At 45.4% G+C, this 20,808-nt stretch overlaps 4 protein-coding genes and 1 pseudogene across 4 annotated transcripts; 2 read left to right on the top strand and 3 right to left on the bottom strand.

Annotated features, from left to right (window-relative positions):
- Positions 1–5: 5 nt before the first annotated feature.
- LOC127752688 (uncharacterized) lies at positions 6–2,949 on the bottom strand. The gene is made up of 3 exons (XM_052278091.1): positions 1,994–2,949; positions 1,495–1,661; positions 6–627 (listed from the first exon to the last, which is right to left on the bottom strand). The coding sequence occupies exons 1-3, from the start codon at positions 2,912–2,914 to the stop codon at positions 420–422; spliced, it is 1,296 nt and encodes a 431-aa protein (XP_052134051.1). The 5' UTR covers positions 2,915–2,949; the 3' UTR covers positions 6–419.
- Positions 2,950–3,101: 152 nt separating this feature from the next.
- LOC127752687 (CDT1-like protein a, chloroplastic) lies at positions 3,102–7,519 on the top strand. The gene is made up of 8 exons (XM_052278090.1): positions 3,102–3,281; positions 4,009–4,385; positions 4,469–4,588; positions 4,667–4,895; positions 5,106–5,765; positions 6,336–6,537; positions 6,633–6,723; positions 6,892–7,519. Exons 2-8 carry the CDS (start codon positions 4,024–4,026, stop codon positions 6,947–6,949), a joined length of 1,722 nt encoding a protein of 573 aa, XP_052134050.1. The 5' UTR covers positions 3,102–3,281; positions 4,009–4,023; the 3' UTR covers positions 6,950–7,519.
- Positions 7,520–10,756: 3,237 nt separating this feature from the next.
- Positions 10,757–11,643, top strand: LOC127752691 (ripening-related protein 3). Its single transcript, XM_052278094.1, has one exon. The coding sequence runs from the start codon at positions 10,793–10,795 to the stop codon at positions 11,432–11,434; it is 642 nt and encodes a 213-aa protein (XP_052134054.1). The 5' UTR covers positions 10,757–10,792; the 3' UTR covers positions 11,435–11,643.
- Positions 11,644–13,049: 1,406 nt separating this feature from the next.
- Positions 13,050–15,347, bottom strand: LOC127785927 (uncharacterized; annotated as a pseudogene).
- Positions 15,348–17,226: 1,879 nt separating this feature from the next.
- Positions 17,227–17,877, bottom strand: LOC127753392 (putative ripening-related protein 4). The gene has a single exon (XM_052278878.1). It carries the CDS (start codon positions 17,875–17,877, stop codon positions 17,227–17,229), a length of 651 nt encoding a protein of 216 aa, XP_052134838.1.
- Between the last annotated feature and the right edge of the window lie 2,931 nt (positions 17,878–20,808).

Here is a 20,808-nt window from a genome sequence, read left to right on the forward strand (position 1 = left end):
TGCTCTTCCTTTTGGTGTGGAAATAAAATTTGTTCATCTGTACGAGGGATGCTGATGGTTGAAGCAGCACCGGTGAAAACTGAAAAGTGGCCTTTTTGTAATTCATATTTTTGGGGAAAATCAAATTCATCTTTTCATGATCACTAAACAGCAAAGCAGCAAAATACTATTTGTAAGGATGACATGGAAGATTGAAGAGCCATAGAGATGACAATGTGCTAAACTGCTGATGCTGCGTAGTACATCACTAAAGAAAATGTGTGTTTAGCTGTACAAGACTTAACTGAGGTAGAATAACAAAAGTGAACTGCAGTTCTAGGAACAAGGAACATCTAAGGAGTATTGTTAGCAAAACACTACGACTACAAATGCACTTTTACAAATTGGCTGGCAAAACGTACAACAGGGTTATCAGGCTGTCACAAGCCAATCAGCGCGCGAGGTCTGTGCTCGATGGTCAACAAAGGCATGCCACTCTGTGAAACGGCTCTTACAAACCCCATATTAGCAGTCAAAGTGGGAGCACGCCAATGGTCACCTGTGCCGAAAACCACCTTGTTCTTCATGGCAAGCTTCCTTGTCGTTGGTAGATCCATCATACGGGCTGAAGGACTGTCTGGGACAACTCTGCAGGTTCAAAACCAAGCTGTCAACGGCGCTGTAACAGGCTGTGTGATTAAAACTGAATTTAAGAGCATTCACAGGGGCCAATTTATTCGAAATGTGATAAAACTAATGTTTGCAGGATATAAAACCCCCTATAGAACTTGTGGAGTAAGGTGTGTTTTGCATGATCAAGAATGAAGTTAAATGGGTGATTTCATGTATGGGTGAATCGTAAGGGGCTTCTCACAAATCAACAAGACAACATCAACCAAGGTTGCTAGAATAAAACATAGTTTGACAATATCCCACCAAGGCACCAACTTAACAAATGAAGCAGGAGCCATAGGACATTGCTAATGCATTTTTCTACATGGTGTTACATCGATCGTTTAGCCCTAGCAAGTTACTACATGGTTTGGTACTTGTACTGTTGGTGAACCATCAAGAGTGTCAAGTGACTGGTGATCAATGCGATAAATCGGTGAAGGGCTAAACACTTCTAAGCTTTGCTCAGTGTACATAAATAATCATTCATGACAAGGATTAGTACAGAATGCCCAATGCAAGCATCTGAAAATGTAACTTACATGTAAGCAAGAAACTGGAATAAGTTTTGTTTGAACCAAAGGAAGCTTCACATTGTGAAAACAAGTGTAACGGAATTAACAATAACATAGTACAAACTTGAGTATTGGGAACCATAATAGTGATTGGACTAAATGTTTTTGTGCATAATTTTTCTATTCCAAAGGAAAATATATGTTGCAAAAAGAGAACGAATAAATTCCTTCAGACTTATGAAGTGCTTGGATGGAAATTACTTCCTACAAATCTCCTTAATTGAAAGGAAGACCACTTGCACTGAAAATTTTATCTAACAATACTTACATAAGCCGCTTCAGTAACTGACTTGATCTTGTTTGCTCCTCAGGCCCACCACACATTGTAACAATTTCTTTAAACTCCGAGTTAACGGTTTCACATATGATACATTTCTTTCCATCCACTGCATTCCCCAGCTCAACAAGTATTGGAGACTGAAGTTCGGAATGTGCCTGCAAACAAGCATGGAAACATCCTATAAGCACTAGTTATTTTGTTAGCACAAATCATCCAGTGGAAACATGTATTCTTCTGACCATTTTTTTTTACTTAAATAACATCTGATAGATTCCAGCAAGCCTTTGCTCAGTAGTATATCTTTCCAAGGAAACCCAAATCAAGAACTAATCTTTCTACAGCTTGGTCAAGGAGAAACTTGAATAACACATACCTCCTATCTCAGGCAATAGAATGGTAACTAAGATTCACATGGCAAGACAAAAATGTAACTAGATTCTTCACCAGCACAAACTACTATATTGAAATGTAAACATTGTGAGACCACCTGATCCATGACGAACTTGTAGTTGCACTTGAACCTTGCCCTGGTCTCTGCCTCCGGTATGCTCATCAGCTTACCTACACCACCATTGCTGATCCCTGACACTATAGCAACCAGAGCCGTGGTGTCCAAATTCACCATCTCCCTCGATCCCATATTCATCTTCCCCACAAAGACACTAAACTCGCCGCCCAAACTACCCTCCTTCACCTCCATCTCCGGTAACGGTGGCGGCGGCGGCGGCAGCGGCGACGACAGCATCTCATCACCACACTCCACGACGTCAATCTCGAACGCCCTGAAGCTCCTCATGTCCTCATTTGGGTGGAAGCTCACGCTAACCCACCCCTCCTCCTCCTCGCTATCGTGGTCGGCCTCGCCGACGAAGTCCACGAGCAGGTCGATCTCCACGGCCCCGAACTCCTCCGCGAGCCCCCGCGCGGGGTCCGCGCCGACGCCGCGGGCGAAGACGAGGAGCAGCTTCTCGGGGCGGGTGGCGGGAGGCGCCCCGCGCGCGGCGCCCAGCGCCGCGGCGACGCGGGCGCGGATGCCGTCGGGCGCCGCGGCGGCCCACGCGAGCCTTGACGGGTTGCGCGCGGAGAGGAGCACCCAGGCGGCGCGGGAGCGGAAGGCGCAGGCGAAGTCGACCCCCGGGAGCGGCGCGAGGCGGGACGGGCACCGCACGGCGGGGTGGGCGGCGAGGAGGAGGTGCAGCGCGGCGAGGTGGGGCAGGTTGGTGGAGAGCGGCGCCCCCTGGTCGGGCCGGCTCGAGTCGAGGAACCGCTGCTCGGCGGCGACGAGGCGGAGGAGGGACCGCAGCGCGGGGTGCCGCTGCAGGGAAGGGGACGCCGCGACGCGGTCGTGCAGCTCCCGGCACCGCGCCCGCGCGAGCCCCAGCTCGTCGGAGACGGGAGGCGCCGCCATGTCGCGGCCGGTCTCCGCGTCGAGTTGGGGAAGAAGCGGTGTGGCTGCGTGGGCCCAAATGGGCCGTTTCATATGGGCCAAAAGGCCGGGCGGCCCACGGGATTGTGACGTCTGAAATGGAAAGGAAATATTACCGTTGGGCTCGGCTCGGGTTGGCTACTTGGGGTTGGCTCCTCTCTCCGTTTTTTGAACCAACGTGGCCTCTCTCTCTCTCTCTCTCTCTCCATCGCTTCGTTTTTTGGATTTCGGCGGCGCGTCGTCTCGCTCTCCCGCCGCCGCCGCCGCTTGCACGGCGAAATCAGCCGCCCGAGGCGCCGGATTCCTCTGGGTCTGAGGGGCGCAGGCGCTTCCGGAGCTCTGCTCGCCGGTAAGCTCCCGAGATCTGACCCCTCCCGTTGTTTTTTTTTGTACGCCATTTTGGGTGACCCGTTTGCAGCCCAGTTCGTCGGTAGTCTGTTTTTCTTTTCGCTCTCAGTCCAGAGGGTTAGCTACTTAGATCCAAACCCAATGCTCTGAACTTCCAATCGTCTGGTGATTCGTCTAGTCAGGTTGTGTATGCCTGCCGCCGTGGAGAAATATTTAGGGTTTGGGGTAATAGGGAATTGTGAATTATTAGAATTTCAGTCGATGTGACAATTCTTACTCTAGTTTTTGAATTCAGTCGATGTTAAATTTTCTGGTCGGTTCTATATTTTATTTTATTTTTAACTAGTGATATTTTTCGACTAAGTTTCTCTGTAGATATTCTTCCTAGTTCGTTTTGAACTATTAGGGTATATCAGATTTTCATCTGCTACACTTTTTTTCTATTCTATTGGATGCAATACCCATGAGTTTCGTAGCCATAGAACATGCCGGCCGTAATTCCCATTGATTTAGAAATTTCGGTGATATTATACATATTTAATTTTTTTATTAGTTATCCTGATTAGATGGCTATCCCGCCTTTATCACGTATGAGGCAAGAGAGTCTGCTAAAATGTGGGGCAGTATTTGCTGTTGTTGGATTATTTTGTGCTGTATTATGTATGATTGATCTAGCGAGCTTTATTTGAAGTATAATTTGCTGATACATTATCATCCCATAACTCTAGGGCTTGTAGCTAAAGATGACCGAGGGGAAAAATACTCAGCTTGACCTTGAGACAGAAGGTTCAAGTAGCCCTGCAGCAACACAGAAGATGAAAGTCAAAATGGAAGATTCTGAAAGCAAAATTGAATCCCCCACACTGGAGAAGTCTGAATCTAGAAGGAATGGGGTCGTTATCAGTTCACTTGCAAGAAATTTGCTTGCAGAGAGGTACAAGGACAGATTTGCTGCTCAGTTGTTGGGGGATGAGGATGAAGACGAAACTGATGCTGAAGATGATAGCAGCAGTACTTCGCCAGATGGTAGTAGTCCATCTGTTTCAGAAAGTATTGATATCTCTGGCACATCTCCAAAGGATAAATCAAATGATCTTCTCGAGAAGTGAGTCATTTTATAGTTTTATCTTATTAATACATGCTGCCTAGGCCTAGTTATTCACCTTATTTTGTTGTTTAAAATGACAGGCACAATAATTTGCTAAATCTATTCAATCGAATGGTGAGTTCTATAAGGTTGCTGCACCTACGGAAGAAGATGACTACATTTAAGAACATTGCCACCCAGGTGGAAATACTCACAAAGAGGTAATAAAATGGAGTCATCGACATGCAGAAGGTTAAGATTTATTTTAGTCTGATGAGGTTATTTCTTTTGCATCACAGGGAGTTCTTATATACACATTTAGCCCAAATGAAGCATTTATTTCCAGAAGCAATCCAGATAAAGAAAATACTTTTGCATGACGAGAAAAGCCTATGCATGTATGCTGACATGGAAATTACAATTCTAATGGATACCGTAGAAAGTAGTAGTCCTGATCAGTCCCTGTCCATGGCAATATGCGAGGCTTTTCACTCAAAGCTTTTGAGTTTTTTGGATGCTCATCATAAGGTACTAAACTTAATTCAACTTGGCAGTTTATGAAGCTTTTATTGTCACCTGGTACAAAACTTCCTATGATTTGCATTCTGAACTTCAACTGAAGTTCCTTTTCTAATCTCAATTAAATCCACCTCTACCTTTTCTTTTATTAATCATGGTTCTTGGACTATGATAGATATCTTGGCATTCTCATTGGAACTTCACTATTATTGTATGCAGGATATTGATATTCCTGAGGCCATGCTACCAGAGCCCTTCAATTCAAGGGATAAGCTGCATCTCAAGGCACCACTTGATGGACATTCTGCTGAGCCACTTCTACAGAGTTCTAACAGAAATGAACTTTTGAATGCTTCACACTTCCCATGTTCTTTTCAAAAGCTTATGTCCCAGAAAATTATTGCTGATGGAACAGATAGGACTAAGTTGCTTTCTGATCCGGCAGAACTCAGTATGCTGAGTGCTGATGATACAGAAGGGCCCAAGAGAAGCTCTAACAAGCAAGACCAGCATGCTTCGATTCCATTCAAGACTGATATTTCTTCTACTCCAAACCGCCATTTGATCTCCAGCTGTCAAGGGAGTACACCAAAGCAAGGGACTTTATTACATTCACCCCTGATGGCTGAAACACCAGCAATGCAGACACCAAGAAGGCCATTGCCCACTCAGATTGAGAAACTTGAAACCACTAGTGGACAAACTTCTGAAGCACGATCTGCCAGTTCAGCTCGCAGGTCACTAAAAATGTTTTCACCATCAAAAATTCAGGAATGCTCTTCTGATCATGATGGGGCCATCCTTACCCTGGAACATGAGGTTACAGCTGGCAAATGCCTTTTCCCAGATGAAACTCACAATTTTACTAACTCACTGGAGGTATGCGTTGTTATGTGTTTTATATTTGTGTGCTCTGTTTAACGAATAATTGCATACCATGATATGAATTTCTAAACTGCAGTAAGCAATTGCATGACTAAATAGCAAATGTATTTGTGTAGATTCTCATTACTTTTAAAACCTCCGCATGCAATGAATTACCTGATGGTAGCTGTTATTGTTCCCTCTTTTCTTTCTTGTTTGAAGTTATATGCTTGACATATCCAATTTTGGATCAATTTTAATGTCCCTTGATTTCCTTTTAAAATTATTAGTCTTGTTATTATTGGTCAAAGTGACTGTTCAGACATCCTAAGGATATTGGCAGTGTAGTAATCTATCCCTGATATTCTTTTTCCTTCTGTCAAAGTAAGACCCAATAAGAATCATTTTGCTCTTAGATAAGCTTACAGATGAGCCATATGGAGACTAAATATAAGCTAATAGTATCCTCCCGATTTGCCTGTTATAACAGAAGGCTTTCTTTTCAGTTCTTTCTGATTCTCATTACTTGGTGAATATTCCATAGTGAATTCACTGCATTCTGACCAGATGAATTGTTCTTTGCAGGAAAACAATCCTGCCATTTGCTTTGCTGATGTAGACAAAACCAAAGAAGTCGACCCAGCAGAATCCCAGGAAAAGATAGCTTCTTTACAACTCACATTCGACATAGTCTGTGATATTTCTCGGTCTACCAAGAATTCACTTATTACAAAACAGGAACTTTTTCACAATATTCTTGCTAACAACTTGGAGATAGAAGAGACAGGTATAGCATGGATCTAACAATTCCAAACATTTTGTACTTATTGTCTCATGCTATACTGAATGATTTCCCTCCTTTTATGGACTATCACTTGACAGGGGAGATAGAAGAACAGCTGCATATTTTGGAGGACCTGTCTCCTGATTGGATATCTAAGAAGGTGATACCTGGTGGAGATATTCTTTACAGGTTAGTTTTACATGACTTGTATAGGGCATCTGCTAATATGTGTTTTGTGTTCATTTCTAAATACCATAGTATCTACAATCACTATACAATTCTTTTTAGTGGACATGTAATTTAGAGATATTTTACGGGTGTCATTAAGTATAAACGCCTTTGTTTCCCATGTTGCAGCATTAAAGAAATAGCAGATCAGAAATCAGTTCGTGCAAGACTCGTAGAAGTCATATGAGATACTACTGATGCTTTCAAGGCCGAAGAATCAACAATGTGATGTGACTACTGATGTTGTAGGACTTGATCAGCTGGATTGCTGAAATCCCAACTTACCATCATGAAATCCTCTGGATTGCTCCTTAATTTCTTCGTCTACTTCCAAACATTAGCAGAAACAAACGCAGATTACTCAACATGTTCTTTTACTGGCACTCGACATTTGAGTAATCCTCTGGATCTCTTTAGTGCTGACATGGTTTGGAATTCACACCACCATATAATAGGATTGAACCATGCTATCTGTGAGACTCTGAACAGCCTTGTTAGATTGCACGAGAGCACAAGTGCTGTGGTTGTTCCCACGAGAATGCGATGTTGCAAATTCGATCGGATTGTGTATGAATACGATGTAATGTAGGTATGTAGCACATGCTCGTATGGTTCTCTGAGTGTACTATGTTAGTCATGAGCGAAGTGAGGGAATTCATTCAGATTGGATCCCTTAGGAGAGAGAGAGAGAGAAGGTATTATGAAATGTAATCAGATCTTTGACGATCCAGTATTAGCTAGCAAGTATATGGACTCAGACTTCGATGATTACCTAGGCTGAGTTTGGTACTTGAGTTTCCCAACATCCTTCGTCTTTTGCGCACACGCTTTTCAAACTGTTAAATGGTGTGTTTTTGCAAAAAAAATTCTATATGAAAGTTGCTTTAAAAAAACCATATTGATCCATTTTTCTTAAAAAAATAATACTTAATTAATCACGTGCTAATGGATTGCTCCATTTTGCGTATAGGAGGGGGTGGGGGTTGTCCTCAACCATGGCTGCTGAACGCAGCCCTAGTGTATGTATTAGCTTCACCCTTTGAACATCTCATTTACTCTCTAGCTCTCGATTTTACTAATAGGAATGCCAAGTACATAAGTCGATGAAAGTTAACATCTATTTTATCTTACGCCACTTACTTTAGCTTGATTTCGTGGGAGACACCCAATTGAATGATCTCAAGTGGTTCTATTACCATGTGTTTCTGGAGCTGATTTCATTCGAGTAGTTTCTTTTTTGTCTTCAATCCCTTTCCTATTCCTCTCCACTTGGTGATGTGTGGTGATAATGGTGCACTAGTGATGCTGGTTGTATGATCCTAGTGGTCACTTGATAATGCTACTGTAATCCCAATTGCAGTACTGTATTTCCTAGAATTATTATGTAAGCATTCATCTATGCATTCATGGCATATAGACATCATTCAGCAAACCAAGTCAATTGACCTAGAACCCTTAAAAAGATTCTTCTATTATTATAAGTGTGGTGATCTTTCAAATCAATATATCGGTGTGATGGTGTCAACTGTTAACCCCAAATAAATTTTCTCAACCGCACTGCTCTCAAGTATAACTGTACATTGCACTTTCTACAAGGCACATTAACAATGAAATCATATAGTCATACAAGACAATAATCAATTTGCAGAAAGTTGCAGTCCCAAGGTCGTGTGGATATATACGAATGGATATGTACTTACGTTCCTTTCATGATTCTGGTAGCAAAGCTGGATTATATAAGCTTTGACGGGTTCATATTTTTCTGGATTACAAACTTTGACGGGTTCGTTTTTCGTGATTTGCTTCACACACGCTCTCTGACGAGAGCAACTCCTCGCCCATTCGATATGCGGGTATACGCTTCTGTTCTGGGCGAATTTACAGCATCTCCAACAGCTAGCCATCTTATCTCACTCTTCAAGTTAAAAAATAGCAAACATAGCAAGAAAATGTGATCCAACAGCCTCTCTATTTAGATGGCTAAGCCATCTCACTGGCCAAATGACCAGCTCGGATGGCCAAATCTAGCCAAAGCCAAACACAGCATCAACGGCTAGAAGCTGCAATCTCTCATCTGCCTCTCCCCATCGGCGCCGAGTTCCTCCTCTGGCCGCCCGCGAGCCGGCCGCCGCCTCCCCTCCAGCCGTCATCGCCCTGGCCAGCCGCCGCCTCCTCTCCAGCCGCCGTCGCCCCTGCCGGCCGCCGCCTCCCCTCCAGCCGCCGTCGCCCCTGCTGGCCGCCGTCTCCCCTTCGAGTGCCGTCGACGGCAAGAGAGGGAGGGCTCGACGGCGACGAGGGAGAGCAAGGGAGGCCGCCGAGGAGCAGCTCCATGCGCCAGTCGCCGTCGCCTCACTCGCCCGCCGCCGTTGCCATCCCCATCCCAAGCTCCGCCACCGCCCCCCATGCCGATGTCGCCTTCCCCATCGCAAGCTCCGCCGCCCCCCATGCCGATGTCGCCTTCCCCATCCTGAGCTCTGCCGCCGCCCCTCCCAAGCCGATGTCGCCGTCGCTTGCTGCTTTCCCGTGCTGCCTCCCACGCCATCAGCATCTGCGGTCGATGGGAAGGAAGGAAAGGGGAAAAGAAGAAAAGAAAAGAGAAGGAAGAAGGAAGGAGAGAGAGAGAGAGAGAGGAAGAAGAGGAGTAGAGACTGTGATGTGGGTCTATTGTTATTTTAGAGAAGATTAATAGAGAGTCTGTTGGAGTGAGTATTTAGTTTGACTAGGCAAATTAGATGAAGAGTTGGCTATATGGGTGTTTAGAGACTCCGATTTGGAGAAGCTGTTGAAAATGCTCTTATAATTCATCTTGTCCATCAGACTACTTCCACAATAGAGTAGATAATTTACGATAAATATAGTCTATTGAGATGTATTAAAAATTTTAGTGGAAAATTTATTATTAATTTAGAAACACCAATAGATATGAAATTTCATACGTAAGACGATTTGAATTTTTTAAAGTAAAACTTACAGTTTTATAGAAAAGAGAGAGCAATATTTTTAATGTTTGATTTAATGAAAACTAACTTAGTATTATTGATGTTGGTAAATTTTTTTATAAATTTAATCAAAGTTAAACAAAATTTAATTAGAGAAAGAAACCAAGCATCTTAGGGCCTGTTTAGATCCATTTGAAATAGCAAATGGCAAATGGCAAAAGTTTTGGTATAGCAAAAGTACTAGTTGGTGTTTAGATGCATCCTAAACTTTTGCCATTCTAGCACTAAAGTGAGAGAGAGAAAGAGAGAGGGAGTGGTCCCAAAGCACTTTTTAGCACAATTTGCTACTATAGACTAGCAAATGCCAAATTGCCAAGTTTTACTACTAGTGTTTAGATCCAAAATAGCAAAAAGTGCTTCAAAATGGTAAAACTTTTGTCATTTTGAAGGATCTAAATAGGGCCTTATAACATTAAGCAGAGGGGGACTAGTAAAAATGTTGTAATTTTTTTTAACCTCTGAACAACGTTAAAGAAAACGGAAAATCAGTTGTTTTACGGTTTGGAGGATTAGGCTGCGTGCTCGGTTGGGAACCATTCCCTTCTCACGAAAAATGGAGCGGTCCATTAACACGTGATTAATTAAATATTAGCTATTTTTCTTTAAAAAATGGATCAATATGATTTTTTAAGCAATTTTCATATAGGAACTTTTTGTAAAAAAAAAAAGCATCGTTTAGCAATTTGAAAAACGTGCGCATGAAAAACGATGAATATGAGTTGAGAAAACGGGAAAAAGAACACAACCTTAGTCAGGAAAGCATCCAACATTAGGCTTGGGATTCTGCACAGTGCAGTCTCAAACCTTAGCTTTAGCAATGTTTTAAATAGCAGGGTAAGACATTTAGCAGTCAGTTTCTCAACCAGTTTTAGCGGATAAATTATATATGAGAGTAAAAAGCTAGAACTTCTCAAACAACCGTAGGGGAAGATAGTTCCTCTAGTCAATGGTCAACTCTACGCGCGCGTTCATCTCCTTATATCTTCAAGCTGCAATGCTGCATCAACATCACACTAGCACAGCGCAAGAAAATGGCGGGTGCCATGACCATGAGTCGCCGCCGTCTCTCCCACGCGCTCCTCCTCGTGCTCGCGATCCTCCCCAACCTGGCCGCTCTCGCCGTCGCCGCCGGCGGCGGCAGCGGAGGCGGTGGCTTCTTCCCGCACCGGTCCCTCCTCCAGTCCTCCAGCTGCCAGCCGAGCGGCGCCATCACCGGAACGTCCGGCGACTGCAACGCGGACAACGGCTCCGAGTGCTGCCAGGACGGCGTCCAGTACACGACGTACGCCTGCTCGCCGCCCGTCGCCGCCGGCGGCACCGGCACCGCGGCCCTCCTCACGCTCAACAGCTTCGCCGACGGCGGGGACGGCGGCAGCGCGCCGTCCTGCACGGGGAGGTTCTACGACGACGGCCAGCTGGTGGTGGCGCTGTCCACGGGGTGGTTCGACGGGAGGAGCCGGTGCGAGAAGGACGTCGTCATCCGGTCGAGCGGCGGCGCGTCCGTGACGGCCATGGTCGTCGACGAGTGCGACTCCCAGCGCGGCTGCGACAGCGACCACAACTTCGAGCCGCCGTGCCGGAACAACATCGTCGACGGGTCGCCGGCGGTGTGGGACGCGCTGGGGCTCAACAAGGACGACGGCGAGGCCCAGATCACCTGGTCCGATGCTTGACGACGACGACGACACACGTAGTGACGTAGACGCCATGTAACACGGCCGTATAATTTCCCATTAATAAGCTTATATATATTCCCTAACAGTGATTTCACAGTCTTTGATGAGATATCGAGATGTATCGTAATTTTTCTTTTGTAAAATTAAGCACCTCTTGATATATCAAGCAATAAAGAGGGAATACTAAATTATACTAAGAGAATTGATACCTCTTTGTACATCTTAGATACTATAAAAATTTTTCTTAAATTTTATCACTCTTTGGTGACAGATGAAGCTCTAAAAGAAAAAGAAGGATGGAGATGTTGTAACCGAACACAACACATACCACACCATATTTATATATTTATATTGTAACCTTAGAAAGTTAGAATATAATTTGAGTCGTCTAGCTCTATCATAATGTTGTCTATGACACGAGTAAAGCCAATCTAAGAGCAATAACAATACGTCTTGCCTTATTGAGAAGCCCAAATATTCACGTAGGAAGAAAAGCAGTCGAAACTCCCCTCTCCACAGTGCACTGTAGCTTTAGGAGGACCCATCACCTTTTCTTTTCAAGCTGGTCTCACCACTTTTTATTCTCCTTCCCCCTCTCTCTCTTCCTCTCCCTCAGCTCCCACGTGCATAGCAGCGACTCCCCAGCCCCCTCCTCTCCCACCCCCACCCCACCGACGGCGTGGATCTGGCGGCCGTGCTTCTTCCCACTCCTGCACCGCCGTCTCCCGCCGTCTCTCGCATCTCCCGCGGCGACAAGCTCGGCGCCATCGTCTCCGGTGGTGCACGGCGGTGACTCCCCCGCCCCATCCTCTCCCTCCCCACACCCATCTCGTCCCCAACCGGCGGCTCCCTCCCCCTCTCCCCTTCCCCCACCAACCCCACTTCAAGTCCTCAACTCACTGGCGGTGTTGAACTCCGTCGCCTTCGACATTTCCCCAGTCCCCCTACCTCAGCGGCGAACTTCGCCGCCATTGGTTTCTCTATTCCTGTCACGAGATCCACCGCTGCCAGCACCTCTCCCATCCCAGAAACAACAAAAAGCTCACGGTGGCAGCCGTCCGGCGCCTCACCACACCGCTCGAGCCCAACACGAGGAAACCATCCATGCCCAGAACTGGCCTCAAGCTCGGCGGCCATGGATGGATCTAGCTATAGGAGGCGAGGGCCGGTGAGATTAGTTATCGGGGATGGCCAAGGTCGCTACCGATAGGGAGCTCGGCGTCGAGCTCGACAGCATCTTGTGGGGGGCGTCCGTGGCGACGGAGGCAGTTGACGGTCGAGGATGCTTGCGACGGTTGCATGGTCCTCGACGGCAGTGAGCAAGCCGAGTGGGGCTTCCCCAACCCCTCCGCCAGCTTTCCCTCCCCCTTCGGCGACAACCGCCGAAACAAGTTCCGTTTCCTCCATCTCTCTTCTCTCCTCCGTCCCCCTTCTCTCTCTCTCCCTTCGCAGGCGATGCGGGTGTGTGGGCCGGCCCTGACAAATATTGACGAGGAACCCATGGCTCAAGTATGCTCCCGGTCCTCACTTTGTAACGAGAGATGTTGATGTGGTGCGGAATCTCCTACGTAGAATTATATGGCTAAATGACACGTAAGTGCACTATGAAAGCCCCAAGGTAGGGTCATGAGCATGCAGGCCCACAAACGACTCAGCGTTGGTGCACACGGAGTATAACTGAAATAAAAATAGGACGGAGATGTTGTAAGTTGTAACCGAACGCAACAAATACCATATCAAATTTACAGCCCAATGGGCTAAAAGTGCATAAGACAACGGCCTCCTATATGACCACACAAGCTAGATATAGATAGATGACGGCAACATGTACCAGCAGTTGAACATAGTCGAACCCTCCAGCCCATGAATGCCACTACTATAGTCTATAGTAGCTCACTCATCGCCATCGTCGGACCAGGTGATGTGCTCCATCCCGACGTTCTTGTCGAGGCCGAGGGCGTCCCACACCGCCGGCGACGCGTCCACGATGTTGTTGTCGCACGGCGGCTCGTAGTTGTGCTCGCCGTCGCAGCCGTGCACGGAGTCGCACTCGTCCACCACCTTCGCCACCACCGACCTCCCGCTGCCGCCGCTCGCCGTGATCCTCACCCGGTGCCCGCACCGCGCCATGCCGGCGAACCACCCCGTCGACAGCGCCACCACCAGCTCGCCGTCCGAGTGGTACGCGTTGTCGCACTCCGACGGCCCGCCGCCGTCCTTCCCCTTCTCGAAGCTGTTCAGCGTCAGCACGGCGCCGGTGGCCGCCGTCACCGGCGGCGAGCACCGGTACTGCGGGTACGCCTTGCCGTCCTCGCAGCAGTCCGGGTCGTTGCTCTTCTCGCAGTTGCCGGACTTCCCCGGGAGGTAGCCGCTGGGACGGCGCCGGCGCCGGCGACGGCGCCGGCGCCGGCGCCGGGGCGGAGGGAGGAGGCGAGGTGGGTGGTGGAGAGCGCGGCCAGGAGGAAGATCATCGCCATGGCGGCCACTGCTCTGGCACTCGCCATCTTAGCTAGTTGTTGCGCTACCTTGTTGTCTTCACTTTTCTTGATGAGTTTGTGCTTTGATTTGCTTGATGGAATGGGATTAGAGATCGATGCATGAGGTTATATAGCTTTGTTGCTTGCATTAGTTAATCAATTGGTTTTCTGGCACGGCAATCCGTTGCTGTGTGTGTTCAGATGTAGCTACACGTTCACGGACTCGCATTATCTCTCGACGAACTGACGTGCCGTTCCAAACGATTCTCCAATACCTTTTTTTTTTATTATCTGTACGTTGTGAATCTCTTTAATTTCGTGTCTAACATGCATAAAATTGATTGTTAATAATCGTGCTTAATTAAGCTTTAGTTCAACTAACTCGCATGTTCAATTGATTGGTAATAATCGTGCTTAAGATTCACCTCTTTAGGGCAACAACAATGCTTAAAATCTTGGTGAAAATTTAGGATCCATCATACCTTATGTTTATGGCCACAATGTATATCATAAAATCTTATAGCTCATTTTTATGGTACATTGTGGATGTTCTTAGTGTGTGTCAAGGAGGCACATGAGTGTTATTTTTTTTGTGGTGTATGCATTTTTTGTAAAGTATAGTTTTATGAGTATTGAGAAATACCAAGAAATGACTTATTTGAGCACACAGTACTACAGCTGCCGTAAATCAGTGTACCCATTCCTATAAGAATCCGTAATTTTTTTTGTGGTAAAAAAAACCGTTGTATAGCATAAAAACCGTCAAATTCATTATTCTGTCGACCAACCGTCAAGTAAAAACCGCCGAGTCGTAAGGGAATATTCAGTTTTGTTGGCCGCCGAAAGGGAATGACCTCTTTAGCGTTCTTCAGACAAGACCACACAACCTCGAATTCTCCCACGCTCGCGTTGAGCCCAAGCTTCTCCCACACCACCGGCGACCCGCCGACGGCGTTGTTCCGGCACGGCGGCGCGAACACGTCCTCCTCGCGGCACCCGTTCACGGAGTCGCAATCGTCCACCACCCTGCCGACCACGGACGACCGTCCGCTCGCCGCGCCGGCGACGGCGAAGACGCGGATCCTCCGGTGCAGCGGCGGCGGCCGCCGCCGAGGCGCAGCCACCCGGAGGACAGCGCGACCACCAGCTCCGTGTTCCGGTGGAAGCGCATGTCGCAGGACGTGGGGACGCCTCCGTCGTCCTCGCCGTGGTCGAACACCTTCAGCGTCAGGATCGCCGGCGTCGTCCTGGCCGATCGACACCGGCGGCGAGCACCTGAACCGCGGGTAGTGCTCGCCGGCGACGCAGCAGTCATGGCTCCCCTTGGGGCACCTCGTCTCGTTGCCGTGGAGGTAGACGTAGCCGCTGGCATGGCAGCTGGCCGCTGCATCAGAGACGCCATGGATGGTAGGGGAGGTAGACAACAAGCTCATGGCCTGAAAGAGAGCAAACAGAAATAGTATAGCCTTGTGTTATCCATGTCTCCTACTACTGATTTCAAAGTTTCTTCTTCTTCGTTTTCTTTTTAACAATGATTCAAAGTTTCTTTGATGGAATTCAAATTCATGAATTCAAGTTCATGTTGAATGGATGGGGTTAATTACATGCATGTGTGGCATATATAGGGAGCTCTATGTGGGATGTTCCAGCAATTCCTATGCTAGTGTTTTGACTGGACATGTAACACAATGTGATTTTTCTTGGTTTGTCGATCCCAAGGTTATTAGTGTTTTGACCAAGAAATTTTATGTGTTTCCATGTGCATGTTAGAAGTTGAATCATTTGATAATGTTAAGACCAGTGTCGTGTTGTGTTGTGTTGTGTTGCTCAATATTAGCTTTGGTACTAGCCAGTGATTCACTGAGCAACGGAGTAGTTAATAGCATTGGTCATTATCTCAAAAAAGTAAACTGAAACTTAATTGAGCTGGTCAAAATTGGCATCCTTGTGATCGCTATGAAAGATTATGTTTGTACCACTGAAAAATCAGGAAGCATATGTAGCGCAGTTTCCATGAATCTATGTTCATCTAACAAATTCAATCCCAAAATCTCAAAGCGCACTGTTATTACTTATTAATACTAGTAGCAGCACTGCAGCAACACTAGTACTAACAATGTTATTATCTGAATATTTCAGGTACTGTGGTATATGCAATTGAAAAAGCTGAATCCAAGTGTTTTTCTTATCTGTGACTTTTAGTGGAAAACTGAGATTCTTTCTTTTGTTTTTGTCCCAGCTCATTTACATTTCTCTTGGACTGCTGTCTGTACACATCACATATCCTATATAATTTTATTGTACTGTTCATGTCTTGGAGTTGTCATTTTCTAATAGTTTGGACTGATGGATAAAACTCAAACATTTCTATCATTGGAAGGATTCAAAACATATTTATTGATGTGGATTAGAACACTTGATTGTGTTGTCATAGAGATCGAAGATGCAGTAAAGGAGTAACCTATGGCAAAAGTAAACATTACACATAATGAAATTCATTGCATTAGTGTATCACATATTGAACAAGTGCCTTTATGTGCTAACCTCCTTTGCTAGTTGTAAATTTCAGGGTTTCAACAATTGCATAGACATCAATTAAAAAAGAAAAAAATTGAACAAAATGTCTGGCCTATTTTCTTCTGAAATCTTGTAATTAATCATGATAGCTGTGCCATCACTAAAGTACTGAAATATATAATGAGTCATTTTTCCCACAAAATGCTAGATCTACTAGCACTAAATTATTTTAGTGCAAATAATACTAAAACGGCATCACATTACAGGACTATATACACCTCTTATAACTCTATTTATGCTGTATAGCTCTGTAGACTGACTACTGTTCTACACCTGGATATTGCTATAGAGTTACAGTTATGTAAGGCTGCATGCATGTTGTCTGTCCTGCTTACAGTTTATCTTACATTTTAGAGAGCTTTTGTGTTTTCAATACTAGCTGCATGGATCAACTGAAGATACAAGTCATTTCACAACTCACGAGAGAATACAGGGTCATACTTAACATAGCAACATTCTTTATGAAAGATAGCAACACAGTACACATTCAACATAAGCATTATGTTGAGTAGAAAATTTAATGTAACAGCAGAAACACACACTGTAATGAGCACTTTTGGGGAAATGACAAATGCCAGAGTAATGGCTTATTCGACGACAACTTTTACGGTGCTTTCTACTGGTAGTATACGACAGTATACCCGTTGTAAGTGCAGGGTAACATATGTATTAATTAATGTGTGTATATATATATATATGTGTGTGTGACGTGGCCATGACGGCATGGCTGGTTCTTCAGACATCAGACCAGGTGACCTTGAACTCGCCGACGCCCTCGTCGAGGCCGAGCGCCTTCCACACCGCCGGCGAGCCGTCGACGACGTCGTTCGGGCACGGCGGCTCGAAGTTGTGCTCGGCGTCGCAGCCGTTCACCGAGTCGCACTCGTCGACGACCCTGGCCAGCGCGGACCGGCCGTTGCCGGCGGCGACGCGGATCATGCGATTGCACCGGCGGGCGCCGTCGAGCCGGAGCCAGCCGCTGGAGAGCGCCACCACCATGGCGGTGTCCGGGTGGAACCGGCCGTCGCAGGACGACCTCCCGCCGCCGTCGCCGCCGCGGGCGAAGCTGTTCAGCGTCAGCGTCGCCGGCGTTGGCCTGGCCGAGGACACCGGCGGCGAGCACCTGAACTGCGGGTACCGGCGGCCGGCGACGCAGCAGTCGGAGCCGTGCGCCCTGTTGCACTTGCCGGCCTTTCCGTGCAGGAAGCCGCTGATGTGGCAGCCGCCGTCGCCGCCGCCGCCGCCGCCGCCTTGCTTCGGCTTCGGCTCGTGCTTGCCGGTGGCCACGGCGGAGACGCCGCCATTGTCGCCGCCATGGACGACGGCGTGAAGGGACATCAGCTGCAAGAGAGCGAGCACGACCAATACCTTCACGTTAGCCGCCATGGCTGGATCAAAGTGAGCTCTTCGCTGGCTTAATTTTGCTCTTGTGAGTGTTGTGGCAAGTGTATTATATAGAAGGACTTGCTCGAGGAGAAGCAGTTAACTGTGGCGTTAATTTGGTTTACCTAGCTAGCCATGTAAATTCAGCCAAATTTCATTGGTTTTGTAACCCCAGTAAAAACTTGGGTGGTGAAAATATCACAAGTTTGTTTGCACATGAAGATGGAATATCATATATATCGTGTTACACATAATTAAGCTGGGTTAGGACAACATAGCTAGCGTAATCTGAATCCAAGTGCCGTTTCCGTAATTGTCATAGGTTGATGCATGGATATGGGATCTAGGAATCTAAGTTGGATCGGTTGTCATCTTCTCACCTCTCACGCATTGCTTTTGCTGTTGAGCTGAGCGTTTGTCACATTGGAAATTACTGCTACTAGCATTGATCTGTCAGTTTGGCTTGAGATGATAAGAACATTAGGAACTACTGCTACTGGTACGAAAAGCATATCCATACTTTCTATATAGTTGGTACCCACTAACAATTATTAGAAGCTAAAGCTCAACATGTAAGTATGCCATATCATCACCCACTAGCAATTACTATTCTAGCCCATTTAAAATCCCATGTAAGTATGCCACATATTTACTCACTAGCAATTATTATTCTAGCCCATTTAAAATCTCATGCAAGCATGCCACATATTCACTCACTAGCAATTATTATTCTAGCCTATTTAAAACCCATGCAAGCATGACACATCATCTACAATATTACTTCCTCCGTTTCATAATGTAAGTCATTCTAGCATTACCTACATTCATATAGATGTTAATGAATCTAGGCATACATATATGTCTAGATTCATTAACATTAATATGAATGTGGAAAATGCTAGAATGACTTACATTGTGAAACGGAGGGAGTAGTATATTATAGAGATCAACAAATATGTGTCAAATTATCTTCCTCACATTATTTTCTCAATATTTCAAGTTTCATCATTTCGACAATATTTAACATATACCCATCTATAAATCCCGCAGCAAAGCGCGAGGTATCACCTATTATAGTTGATGTTTGGGCCAAAACTGAACTAAACTCCATATTGGGGCGGCAGATTTAATTTGGGCCCAAGAAACTGCCTAGGCTTGGGCCCCTGGGAATGGGCTGGCCAGAGCAATATCAGAACACAACAGGGTCACCTATATATTTGCGATAAATTTTCTCCTAAAAACTTGACAGATATAATTATAGTACAATCATGATGTAATTACACTGTAACTTGCATATAACTTTTAAAAATCTCTCCGTAACATGCTATTTCGATGAAACGGAGGTTGTTGGAACAAATCCTCTTACATGTGTGCGCGTAGTGACCTTTTTCCTTCTTCGTTTGCATAAATCTTGAAACTAATATAACGGTGAAAATTATGTGAAAGTTACATACAAGTTACAGTGTAATTATACTACTTCCTCCATTTCATATTATAAGACTTTCTAGCATTGCCCACATTCAAACGGAGGGAGTACGATTGTAGTGTAATTATATATGTCAAATTTTTGGGAGAAAATTTGTCGACAAATATATAGCAAAATTGGAACAAAAATATGTTGAAACACAATATGTATACATGCAACACCTTTTTTTATCCGACTAATTGGTATACCTCCATCTCAGAATAAGTTCACCTATATCAATTTTCATATACAAAAGTGAACTTACAGAGTAGACGAATAGACGTACACACGCGCATTTACCATGCACCACTCGTGGACAAGTTTGGCACGGAAGTCAATGTTGTGAGAAAACTATTTCATACTTCATCAATCCCAAAATGCAACCATTTGTATATTAAATACTAAGGTTAAGGGGGTCCCTCTCAGTCATCTTATTGGTTAAATTTTAAATTTTGAAAATTTCTCAGACTCATCTTCTAAGCATAGTATGGATTTCATTCCACTTTCCTATTTCTTTTCTCAACAACAACTTAATTATCTCATCAAATACTACCTCCATTCCAAAATAATTGTAATTCTAGGTTGTTTGGCATATATTAAGGTTTGAAAAGAAAAACTATGATATCCCTCATTAAATGGTATATAGATAAAAGTGAGAGGGTGGTTGAGGGTAAAACAGGGAGAAATTTAAATGAGAAGTGATTGGTAAGATAATTAGTACTCTATTGTGACAACTATTTTGAGACAAAATTAAATCCTAGAAATACAATTATTACGGGACATAGGTAGTATTTCGCATTTTCAAAGTCATTAATCGTACCATACCCTATTTTCTTGAAGCGGATTGTGTGAGTGTTGTCTGATCTATGGTGGCGCAGACGGATAACAGGTCATCTTTGTGCCATGTTTTCAAGGAAGCAAAGGCGGCAATCACACTACTCCCGGCGTTTCGTATCGAGAAAATTAGAAGAGAATGTAATAAAGTAGCTCCTGAATTAGCTCAATTAGCGATGCGTACTAAACATTGTGTTGTGTGGCGTATGCAAGCTCCTCCTTGTATCACAGAGCTGCTTGATCATGATTGTATCCAACCTCTCGAGTGATCAATAAAGCATTTTCTTCCTCGAAAAAAAAAACTTCATTTATTCAGCCTTAAAAGATCCCACCACTGTAGGGGATCGGATGACCGATTCACCATCACCATTACTAGCTAGGTTTTTATATGTATATAGTAGAGAAAAGTCAATTTAAACTATAGATGGCCAAATGAGCCGCTCGGCCAGGCACGCCTGTGCCTAGGCCGAGGTCACTCGGGCCAGCACGGCCCGTCTTACACATCGGGCTGTGCCGTGCCATGCCAGCCCACGGGCTGCACACACGGCCCAATAATACTTGGGCCGTGCCGGGCCGGCCCGAAGATATAACAGTCCATTATGCTTCTCTAGAGAATAAGTCTATTTTTCCTCCCT

The sequence above is a fragment of the Oryza glaberrima genome, chromosome 10 (genome assembly GCF_000147395.1).
Source record: "Oryza glaberrima chromosome 10, OglaRS2, whole genome shotgun sequence".
NCBI lineage: Eukaryota > Viridiplantae > Streptophyta > Magnoliopsida > Poales > Poaceae > Oryza > Oryza glaberrima.

Coding starts and splice junctions, on each gene's coding strand:
- LOC127753392 (XM_052278878.1), bottom strand. CDS start 17,877: ATGGCGGCTAACGTGAAGGTATTGGTCGTGCTCGCTCTCTTGCAGCTG.
- LOC127752691 (XM_052278094.1), top strand. CDS start 10,793: ATGGCGGGTGCCATGACCATGAGTCGCCGCCGTCTCTCCCACGCGCTC.
- LOC127752688 (XM_052278091.1), bottom strand. CDS start 2,914: ATGGCGGCGCCTCCCGTCTCCGACGAGCTGGGGCTCGCGCGGGCGCGG. Junction 1,662..1,993: donor ACAAGTTCGTCATGGATCAG/GTGGTCTCACAA, acceptor GCTTGTTTGCAG/GCACATTCCGAACTTCAGTC. Junction 628..1,494: donor CAGTTACTGAAGCGGCTTAT/GTAAGTATTGTT, acceptor TTGAACCTGCAG/AGTTGTCCCAGACAGTCCTT.
- LOC127752687 (XM_052278090.1), top strand. CDS start 4,024: ATGACCGAGGGGAAAAATACTCAGCTTGACCTTGAGACAGAAGGTTCA. Junction 4,386..4,468: donor TCAAATGATCTTCTCGAGAA/GTGAGTCATTTT, acceptor TTAAAATGACAG/GCACAATAATTTGCTAAATC. Junction 6,724..6,891: donor GGTGGAGATATTCTTTACAG/GTTAGTTTTACA, acceptor CCCATGTTGCAG/CATTAAAGAAATAGCAGATC.